We start from the raw sequence: 11,981 nt of genomic DNA on the forward strand, positions 1-11,981 counted from the left end.
CCCACGCACACCCCGCAGCCCGCCGCGCCCCGCGCAGCCGCCGGCCCCGCTCCCACAAGCCGGCCGCTCCACATGCCTGCCCAAAGCCGGTCCCGCCCGCGCACCAGCTGAGGGAGCCCCGGACTCTGCCCCGCATCTGCCCCCGCCTCGCCCCCTACCCGGCGCCTTTGTCCGCCTCTCTCCTGCTCTGCGGCCCCGAGAGTTTCTGCGCCTACGGGAGGCAAGGGGGACGGCGCTGAGGTCTTGGGGTGCCCTGAGGACGCGCCGCGCACTGAGCCTCTGAGCCTCAGTTTGAAGGGCTTTTGATCTACTCGTCCCCTGGGTTCGGGATGTCGTTTTGCTTTCTCCTTCACGATCAAAGCCATCTGCCTACGATGGGCACAAGGCTTCTCCCCGGTCCAGGATGACTCAGTGTTATCGCCCCCCTCTGTTATGCCAAAGGCCTTTGACCGCTCCAGTGACAACCTCCCTCCTTCCCATCTTGCCTCTGCCTAGGAAAAAAGTCTCCGTGTACAAGAGACTTTTCTATTTGAAAAAAAGAAAAAGGAAAAAAAAAAAAAAGATGCCTGTCATGCACCTCTATCTGGTGTGGGAGTGACTAGATCAGTCTTACTAATACATATACATAAACCAAGATATGGGAATGCGGGAGGAGACATGAAGTGTGTTCTTAAAAAAATGTAATCTATAAAACAAATAGAATTTTTGCTTTTGGTAAATAACACATTTTACCTTAAACTTTTTTTAAATGTTGGTATTTTATCATGAATGGGAGCAGATTAATCAGTAGGGTAATTTGAGCTTTGAAGTTTCTTATTGTCACAGTTTTTAATAAATTTACACTTCATTCTTAGAATGAGGTGCACTGTGACAGCTATTTCTAGATTATTCATTTTAGTAAGAATTATTCATCCGTGTTTTGTCTTTCATACTTAAATTCAGACCCTAAAGGATGCTTTCTTGAACATTTATTTAACTAGAATATTGGGTAATCTTCTTTTGCTCACTTATGTGAAGAAAATGTCAACAGAAAATTTCTTTTTCACATCTAGATGTTTTTTCTTAAATATGTATAGCATAAATGAGTATCATATTTAAAATATAAATATAACATTTTTAAGTGCTTGATGTGGACAGCGTTTTTGAAATTTTAAATGAACCTTTTTGGAGGTAAAGAATAAACAACACCCAGGGTCCTTACTCTGAATTCCATTTTAGACTGTTTTCTAGTGAGACCCAAACAAAGCATAACAAAACACTTCACATGCCCTAACATGCCTCCCAAATTATGGTAAGAGGGTGATGCATGTACACAAACATGTAGAGAGCAATGCTTCATTCGCTAGTGAGAAACCAGGTTCTTCAAGAACGTAGCTTCAAAACTAAATTACTTAGCAGGACATGATCCCCATTCATCTTTGCACAATGTAGATACTTAAATATTTAAATGAGTTGTGGATCCCAGTCTCGCTTAAGGTTTTGTGACTTTCTCATTAATTCAGCAAACATTTTTGCTGGTCACTCTACTTGGAAATCAAAGAAGGCCCAGCCCATGAGAGATACTGTGGTCCAATGTGTTAAAGAAAAAAATGACCAGAAATTCCTCAGGGCCCTTGCAGTGTACTTCTAAGACCTTTCCCAAGCCTGCTTTCCCAAGATTTTCCTTAAACTCAGCCAGGGATATGTGAAAGGACATAACTTTTGGATTCACTAAGTTTTTTCACCAGACTTTGTGAGGATCAATTCTTTCAAAAAGAATGAGGTTCCATAAAATCTACTTTCTACTGAGTACAAGTTATTTTACAGTTATTAAACTAATTCTTGGAAAATTTTTGTGCCAGTAATGGCCAAAGTAGGAAAGGTAAAAATAGTAGTAATAATTATTGATTGGGCACCTTTTGTATGCCAAACAGTATGCTGGGTGCTTTATGTAGTGTATCACAAGGGTACTTCAAAAAATTCATGGACAGATTCATATTCTCTTTTAATTCTATTTTTCCATGTACTTTTTGAAGTACCCTGGTATTTAAGACTTATAGTAACCCCTAAGGTAAGTATCATTTTCCTTATAGCTGAGACAATTGGAGCCCCATGTTGCCCTGCTAGAAATGATAAAGCTAGGTAAGTATCTATAGTTGACTCTACTCATTTTGTTGACAGCATACTTAATTGGAATGTTACTGTCTCTCCTTTTATTTGTCACATTATATTGAATCCGCTTAATCCAAGGATCTCTGTAATGGTAGTGCTACTACTACAAACATTAGTCTTCACTGTGAGCCAGGTAGTACTTTCTATATATCCTCAAAAGAATGTGAGCTAGCTAATATTTTTGTTTTACAGATGAAGAAATTGAGGCACAGAGATTAATCTGAACGAGATAATACCTTAAGTGGTAGAATCAGGATGCAAACTTGGACAGTCTGGCTCCAGAATCTGCAGTCTTAACCGCTACACTACCGTGGTTCTTCAATAAGGTACATCTCTGGTTGACAGGAAGCTATGATTTTAGAGTGCTCAATGTTTTTCTTTCTTTGTTTGTTTTTAATGTTTATGCAAACACATGTAGAGTAACTTTATGATATCGACCACCTGATATCCTATACCAGTGTCTTATGTAAACAATTATGTAGTACCAATCATAGTTAACATTTATTGAAAGTTTACTACATTCCTGCCTCTGTTCTGTGTTTTAAGTATCTCACATAATCCTCAGTGCAACCCTAGAAAGTACTGTTATTTTATGCTGCATCTTATTTGTGAGTGTGTGTGTGTGTGTGTGTGTGTGTGTGTGTGTAAGGATTAAACCTTATCGGGCCATTTATCACATGGCTTTTGAAGACAAGGAAGAAGAGAAGAACTTTTCAAAGAGAAGTTGTTTCAAGCATGTAAAAATGGTGCTGGCTGGTTAGCTTGGTTGGTTAGAGTACAGTGATGTAACACCAAGGTCAAGGATTCAGATACCCACATCAGCCAGCCACCAAAAGAAATAATAGTAATTACAATTGTTGTAATTGTAACCTCCCTACCACTTTTAACTAATAATCACATGACAAAAAAAACAATTATTATGTTTAGCCTAAAATGTCAAATTAATTTTCATTTAAGCTTCATTTTATTACATATAAATTTAATAAATTAAGTTTCATTTTATTATATCAGCAAAAATTCAGTATGCTCAGCCTTCATTGTTTGTAGCATGGACATTTACTGACAGAATAAAAAAAGGCAGTATTGCTTAGGAATAGAATGAAATTATGATTCTTTTTAACCAGCTTTGCTTTGGGTTTTTTACAGTTATATTCCACCATCCATGAATTGCTAATCAGAGTATAAATCAGGCATACAAAAGGATTTTTTTTAGGAAGATAAATTGTATTCAACTTTTTTGTTCAACATTTTATTATGAAAAATTTTGAACATACAGCAGAGTCAAAACTAATTTTATAGTTAACACCCTTATACCCACCACTTAGATTCTACCATTAATAATTTACTATGCCTTTTATCACTTATTTAGCCATCTGTCCATTCTTCTATATATCCATCTATCAATCCATAATATTCAAATGCTTTTATACTTGAAGAGATTTGGCCTGTATATTATTCTTTATTCATTTTAGGTCAGTTGTGCCATCTGTCCATTCTTCTATATATCCATCTATCAATCCATAATATTCAGATGCTTTTATACTTGAAGAGATTTGGCCTGTATATTATTCTTTATTCATTTTAGGTCAGTTGTATTTTTCCTTTACATGGTAGCAGATAATTCTTAGGAATGAACTATAACTGATCTATATATAAAGTTCTGAAAACATCTGGATTTCAGATGTAGACTAAGCTGTTTGTCCTCCCTATTCATAGTTCCAAAAGATGAGTCGTGGATGTTCAGAAAACAACAATTTCCTGAACAATAACAATCAAATGGTGTTGGACATGATCCTTTATCCATTAATTGGAATCCCTGAAACCATCAACTGGGAAACTGTGGCAAGGCTGGTGCCTGGATTAACACCCAAAGAGGTAAATAACAGTCCCACAAAGATCTCCTGAAAAAAAAATCAGAAAAACTGGTCAATTTAGAGAAACAACAGCTGAGAGAGAAAAAAATCTTTGAGTTTTACATATTCATATGCATGTATAAACAGTATATGTACTTATCTTTGTTACTTGATTAGATGCAAACTATATAAATTATATATTAACCCATCTGGCATAATTAAATTCAGCTTCATCTTAGATGTTTTTAAGAGCCGAAAAGTAACTAATAATATCTTATTTTAAGTGATAGAAATGTTCCTGTAAAATTATGGGTGGATAAAATTTTTACGAGTCAGATTAAATCCCCAGTGCTGTGTTTCTCAAACTTAAGTAATGAACAGATCTTTTTAAAGGAAACAACTTGGAAGCTCCTAATATTGACTTTAATTGTTTTTACTATGATATAAATTAAATATGCACTAGTAATAGTAGGTGTAAACACACTTTATACAGCTGTAAACCAAATTGATATAGACACAAGTGAAAATTAAAACCAACACATCCAAACTAGTACTGTAAACAATATGATGACTACTAGTATTTTGCTTAAATTAAATTGCTAATTATAACACAAATACTGTGCAGTCTGTTGTGGCACAAATTCTTTTGGGTACTGCCATGTGCCTTTCAAAGCTTCAATTCTTTTGCCATTTTTCTCTGTTTACCCTACTATGAAGTCTTATGTCGTACCATGACATTATTTGCCTTCACTTGGTGCTAATGTATCTCCTCTACCAAGTCTCTTCCCTACTTTTGACCATTTTTTTTATTAGCCTTGGGCAACTAAAATGTTTCTTGGTACCAATTTAATTGTAAACAGGAAAGCAAGTAGGCACTGAAATATTCTGTCATCCTGATGAACTAGTTGATTTTATTAATGCTATCCTAGAATCAAAACTTAAAACTTTTAAATTCTTATAGAGAACTCACAGATTCCTGTAATTCACCCATGAATGCTAGTTTGAGAAACATTGAGCTCAGAATTTTTCTGTTAAAATGAATCCTACAGTGGGTGAATCATCTTAGAGTTTTAGAAGTAGAAATGACATTAGTGATTTTCCCCATTAGATTTTAAGCATATCTGTCACTTTCTGGCCTATCACATACACTTAATAAACATGTGTTGAATCAGTGAATGAATCAAGTCCCACCCTCTTCTTTTACAGCTGAGAAAACCAGGACCCACGAAGACTACTTGCCCTCAATTATATGAGCATTATAGGTCTTTATTAGATGATAAGGAAGTTTATTTTTTAGCATATATTATCACTCTCTGTACTTTTTTACCCTTTGGATTTTTACATGTTAGGTTTTAAAACAGGACAAACCTGTGAATTCAACTATTTTTCCAAGTTTCTATTATGAATATTTTCAAACACAGTTGAAAGAATAGTATGACACTCCTGTCCTTTACATAGGTTTAGCAGTTCTAGGTATTTGCTGTATCTCTTTACATAATTTTTTCTATGACATATAAAAGTAAGTCTCAGATATCGTAACACTTCATTTCTATACACTGCAACATGCATCTCCTTAGAATGACATTATTACATAATCACAGTACCATTATCAACCTAAGAAAATTAACAATAGTTCCATTATATTTTCTTTTTTTGTTGTTTTGTTTTTTTATTTTTTGCTTGTAGTTCCATTATATTTTCTTTTTTTTTTTAATTTAACAGAGTTTATTTAACTTTAAAGGATTCATGAATCGGGCAGCACTCAAAACCAGAAAAGTTTCAGAGAGCTGCATTTTAGTAGTTGAGCAGCAGGCTTTTATAGGCTGAGGGAGGAGGCAAAGTAAATAAATTCCTTGATTGGTTACTGCTAAGCATTTGCCTTATTTGAGTCTGATCTGTGGAAAGTCTCTAGCTAGAGGTTAGTTGGCGATTTCTGATTGGTTAAGCTTCAGTTTTGTTTTACATTTACATTGAATTGGGTTTTAGTTTGCTCAAATAGGAACACAAGGTGCTGGAGCCATCTCAGTCTAATGGCCTCCCAGTGAATTATTTTAATGGATCGAATAAGTGGTAGTAAGAGCAATAAGAGTGGAGGGAAAGATGGCCACAGGAGCAGGGGTTTTTTAGGAGAGAGTGGCAATATAATGGTTTGGAGAGGAGGAGACTGTGAGCCCCGCCTCTGACCTCAAGATGTACAAAGTTTGAGAGAGGACAGATGCTCATTTAAGAGGGATGAAGGGAACTGGTAGTTTGAGGGGAAGGCCAGGGTGTAGTTAAAACTACTGGTCAGAGGGAATGTTTGGTGGGAGATGTAGGGGAATTTATTTGTAATGGAATGAATTATATTGGTTATAACGCTTTTATTTGCAAGTGACTGAAAAGGGAATATACTGGACTGAAAGTTAAGGGTCAAAAGAAAAGCTTCAAGAACCAGAGTGCTTTGTGGATCTAGAACCAGGCACTAGAACCAGGCACTTGACCTAATTGGATTCTCTCTATATATGTACCTATATCATCTCTCTCCCTTTTATTTTTTTCTCTTTTGTTTCAACTTGACTTCACTTTTTCCTTTTGTAAATAGACTTTATTTACATGGCAGAGAACATGGTCCGCTTGCAAGTTCTGTCAGAACAATCCCAAGGAAAGGCCTAGACTAGGCTGGCTCGGGTTGTGTGATCATTTCTGGGTCAATTATTGTGGCCCATCTTGGTCACATGCTTTTCTTTTTCTTTTTTTTTAAATTTATTTTATTTATTGAATAAAAATTGATTATACATATTTTTGGGATTCAACTTGCAAGTTCTGTCAGAACAATCCCAAGGAAAGGCCTAGACTAGGCTGGCTCGGGTTGCGTGATCATTTCTGGGTCAATTATTGTGGCCCATCTTGGTCACATGCTTTTCTTTTTCTTTTTTTTTTTAAATTTATTTTATTTATTGAATAAAAATTGATTATACATATTTTTGGGATTCAACATTGAGATATGTTGATCAAATCAATATTACTAGCACACATATTGTTACAAATCATAATTATTCTTTATGCTCTTTGTCCGGTCTCTCCCCATCCCCCTCTTCCTCCCCGTTTTCCCCTCTAATTACCCTAGATTTTTTCTCTCCTTCTTAAAGAATAATGGTTGCTCTGTTAATTTGTTGCCTAGGTGATCTGTCCAATGCTGAGAGGTGTGCTCAGGTCCCCCAATATTATCATAGAGCAGATGCTTCTTCTGTCACTCTGAAATGGGCTTTGTGGAGAGAGACATCCTCTTATCTCTGCTGATGACTCTCCTTGTGTCAATGCACTCCAGTGGTTGGTGGACCATCTGCATGGTGGTTGTGGTGTCTAGCCACTTTCGTGGCAGGCATGGTTATTGTGGTGGTTGTGGTGGTCCACCCACATGGAGGTGATGTTTTTGGCATGTTCCTTGGCGCTGGTGGTGTGCCAGGTTGTGGGGTGTGTCTGATCCACTTCTCCATGCCTCTGGTCCCCGGGAGGGCCCCAAGGCTCTAGCACAGTGTGCCTGGTTGTGGAAGGGGGGTCCAGTCCCTAGCTCCATGCCTTGGGTCACTGGACGGGCCCTGAGGTGCTGGCACAGTGTGCCTGGTTTTGGGAGGGAGGTCCGTTCCCATTCTCCATGCCCCAGGTCACCAGGCAGACCCCAAGGTGCTGGCGTGGTGTGCCTGGTTGTGGGAGGGTGGTCCGGTCCCCTTTACCATGACTCAGGTCCCTGGGACCCCGAGGCATTGGCGCAGTGTGCCTGGTTGTGGGAGGGGGTCCAGTCCCCTTTTCCATGACTCGGGTCCCTGGGTGGACCCTGATGCGCTGGTGCAGTGTGCCTGGTTGTGGGAGGGGGGTCCAGTCCCCTTCTCCATGACTCAGGTCCCTGGGTGGGCCCCGAGGCACTAGTGCTGTGTGCCTGGTTGTGGGAGGGGGTTCTGGTCCCCTTCTCCATAGTTCCATTATATTTCCTAATATCCACTGCATATTCAAATTCACCCAGTTTAGGAATTCTTAACTAAAACACAAGTAAATGTGAATCAAACTATTTTTAAGTTGTGTTAATTTTAAATAATTTTTATTACTAAACAAAACATGTACTTAAAGAACACATACACAAAAAGAAAACAACCAAAAAATCAGAATTATAAATCCGACGCTACCAAAAGCAAGCTGCTGACACCTTGTATATGTCCTTCCAGATTATTTTGAATACCTGTATGAATTCTTAAAGTGGATATATAACAAATGCACTGTTTTGCTACTTGCTTTTTTTCACTTAGCATGTTATAAGCAACTTTATGTACTAGTAATAAACTTTTACAATATTTAATGGCAGTCTGCTATTCTTTTATTTGAGTCATATCATAATTTATTGAACCAGCTCCTTTTGTTGGATATTTAGGCTAGTGGTTTCAACTTTTGACTACTACAGATACCACTGTAACAAATATCTTATTTTCATTTCCTTAGGAGATAATCACAGAAGCAGAATTGCTGGATCAGAGGGCAAAAGCATTTTTAAGGTTTTTGTTACATATTGTCATATTGGCCAGTAGAAGGCCATCCATGTTATACTCTAGGCAACATAGCTTAAGTGCTTGTTATATCAACTTTCTATATCAAATATTATTTATGTGTGTGTATGTTGTCAGAATTCTTATTTATATATATATGTTTTTAATTTTAATGAGTGTTATCTCATTGTAGTTTTACTTTTCTTTAAATCTTGGAGAGGTTGACTGTTTTATATTTTGTTTCATGTCCTTTATCCGTTTGTGAATTTGTTTTGTTACTAGTTTAATAACAGTTTTCTATGTATTAAGTATATTAACCTTTGATCTTACTTTTCTCAATTTTTTTTCAGCATATTATCTGTTAATGACAGTCTTTTATATAGAAATATTTTTTAAAATTGTGTTAAAAATCTATGAATCTTTTACTTTGATGTCTGCCTTTGTTGTCATGTTTGGAAAATTCTTCTTACCCTGAGGTTATGTATAGTACATACTTGCCTACATTCTCCTGATTACTTTTCTTTTTTACATTTAAATCTTGACTCCATCTGGAGTTTAAACTTTTTTCTTTCTTTTTTTCTTTTTTGTCTTTTTTACTGACCGGTAACGGGATCGCAACCCTCAGTGTCGCGCCCATACCGGGGACCGGCAACGGGATCGCAACCCTAGGTGCTGCGCCCACACCGCGCTCAGCCATTGAGCGGGAACCGGTCTCCACATGGGATCCGAACCTTCAGCGGGAGCGCCGCCGCGCTCCCAAGCGGCGCACTCTCCCGTGCGCCACCAGGCCGGCCCTAAACTTTTTTCTAATGACTAGTTAATTGCCCAACATTCTTCATTACTGGTTTGATTCTTCAAAACTATTTCTGGACTTACTATTCTAATCCATTGATCTCTTCATCTGATCCTACTGACACTTTCATATTGACTTACATATTTTCAATATTGTTTTAATATCTGTGGACAAAAACCCTGTTACTTTTTAAAAGTTTTTTGAATATTCTCTTACTCCTGGATTATAATTTTTTTCCATTTCAAAGTCAACATGTTGGTATTTTGAAAGTGGAATAAGGATTAATTATTTAAGATATTTTAGATAAGTGCTTAGCTTAGGTGAAATAATGTATCTAAGTTTTCCAAAGTGGGTGCACTATTTTACATTCCTACAAGCAGTGTATGAGGGTTCCAGTTTCTCCACATCCTTGCCAACACTTTTATTGTCTTTGGTTATAGCCATGCTAGTGCGTGAAGTGGTATTTCATTGTGCTTTTGATTTGCCCGTTCCTGATTTCTAATGATGCTGTGATTAGCCATTTAGAGATCTTCTCTAGAGAAATGTCTATTCCAATTCTTTGCCCATTTTTTAATTGGGTTGTTTGTCTTTTTATTAGTGCATAGTAAGGATTTTTAATATATTCTAGATACAAATCTCTTGTCAGATATAGGATCTGCAAATATTTTCTCCCATTCTGTGGGTGGTCTTTTCATTTTCTTGATATCCTTTGAAGAACAAAAGTTTTTAATTTTGATGAAGTCTACTTTATCTAATTTTCCTTTGTTGCTTGTGCTTTTAATGTCATGTCTAAGAAACCATCATCTAATCCATAGTAACAAAGATTTATACCTATATTTTCTTCTCAGAGTTTTGTAGTTTTAGCTTTAACGTTTTAGCCTTTGATTTAATGTTTGTATATGGTGTGAAGCAGGAGGTCCAACCTTATTCTTTTTTTTTGTCTTTTTTCGTGACTGGCAACGGATCGCAACCCTCAGTGTAGCACCCGCACCTCGCTCAGCCAGTGAGCGGCCAGTCTGTATGTGGGATCTGAACCCTCGGCGGGAGCGCCACCGCACTCCCAAGCGGCGCACAGCAGCAGTGCACCACCGGGCCGGCCCTAACCTTATTCTTTTGTATGTAGATATCCCTTAATTTTTTGGAAACTCAAATAGTTTATATTATTTATAGTTCACATGCTTTTTTGTTTAGGCAATCATGTATTTCAAATATTTGTAATTCATAAATTTCTCACTTGAATATTAGAAATGGCTATAAGCTTTGTTAAACAAGATAAATCTACATTCTGTTTCCAGTACAGCTATAAACTACCTAAAAGATGTCAGAAGAATCTTTTTTTAAAAGCCTACCTACCACTTTCTCTGTGTTACAAAGAATGAACTCATTTTGTAGGAAAATGGATTCAGTTAAGCCATTTATATTTTTTATCCTATACATGTACATCTGAACCTGTACGTTTTCTAATGATGTTATAGCATTTGTTTTTTTCTTTGCCCAGATTTTCATCACTGCTTCTTTTAGTGCTCATACAAAAATACTTTCTCTGGTCCTCATGTATCGTATTAGTTATTTTTATTTAATTTTAAGATTTTGTTTAAAGAGATGTTGATTATATAATTGTCTTAGCTTTCTGTTCCTTAGAATACCTAAAACTGTATGTAATTTATAAAGAAACAAAATTTGTTTCTTACAGTTCTGGAGGCTGGGAAGTCCAAGGTCCAGGGGGCACATCTGGTGAGGTACTTCTTACTGGTGGGGACTTTCTGCAGAGTCCTGAAGTGGTGCAGGGCATCACATGGCAAGAGGGCTGAGCACACTCACACTGCTAACTCACGTCTCTTCATCTTATTGTAAAGTCACAGTTCCACTGTCATGATAACCTATTAATCCATTAAGACACTAATCCATGAATGATTAGTCCATTCACATGGGCAGAGCCTTCACGATCCAATCACCTCCTGAGGGCCCCACCTCTCAACACTGCCACATTGGGGATTAAGCTTCAACATGAGCTTTGGAGGGGACAAACATTCAAACCATAGCAATATTGATTTTTTTCCCCCTAGGAAAAGAGAGGAAGCAATAATATTTCAAAATATATTTACATCTCTTTTATATGCCTTTTATTAAAGTGTTACTTCACTTTTCAAAGGACTAAGCCTTGGATAGACATTTCTTTCTAGTAATACTAACCATGTAAACAATCATTACCTAAAGTAATGCTTGCTATCAAATGGGTACTTGATAAATATTTGTGTAATAAATGAATGATGTCATAACCAATATACTTATTTATTTATTTATTTATAGGCAGCTGGCTGATACAGGTCTCAGTGTTATAAGGCTGCACTCTCACATTATTTGTTTAATATGTACACATATATTTTTCTCCTTCTACAGCTCCCAGAGTACTTGGTCTGCTGTGTAACTTGTTATCCACATTGATGTCGATGGCGATTTAAAAATGGATGTTATAGCAATGTTGTTTGCCAAAATCCACAATAAGGAAGGCATTTTCTATTGTGACCTAGTAAACGCATAGAAACATTTTCAGGCAGGAGTACTTAGCCTTACTATGCTTAATGAACTCTTGATATTTTCTAATCTATTGTATTCTATTTCTTTTTTTTTTTTTTTTTTTTTTTTTTTTTTTTTTTTTTTTTTTTTTTT

The 11,981-nt window shown here is 36.9% G+C and overlaps 1 protein-coding gene across 1 annotated transcript in view; it reads left to right on the forward strand.

Moving 5' to 3' along the window:
- The window catches only part of KIAA1841 (KIAA1841 ortholog), a 60,897-nt gene that overhangs the window by 504 nt on the left and 48,412 nt on the right, over positions 1-11,981 (forward strand). The window contains exons 2-3 of the mRNA XM_008570138.1: positions 2,344-2,477; positions 3,868-4,026. Coding sequence (XP_008568360.1) covers positions 3,877-4,026 — 150 coding nt within the window. The 5' untranslated portion in view covers positions 2,344-2,477; positions 3,868-3,876. The remainder of the gene's footprint in view (positions 1-2,343; positions 2,478-3,867; positions 4,027-11,981) is intronic.

The sequence above is a fragment of the Galeopterus variegatus genome, unplaced genomic scaffold, assembly GCF_000696425.1.
Source record: "Galeopterus variegatus unplaced genomic scaffold, G_variegatus-3.0.2 Scaffold574, whole genome shotgun sequence".
Taxonomy (NCBI): Eukaryota; Metazoa; Chordata; class Mammalia; order Dermoptera; family Cynocephalidae; genus Galeopterus; species Galeopterus variegatus.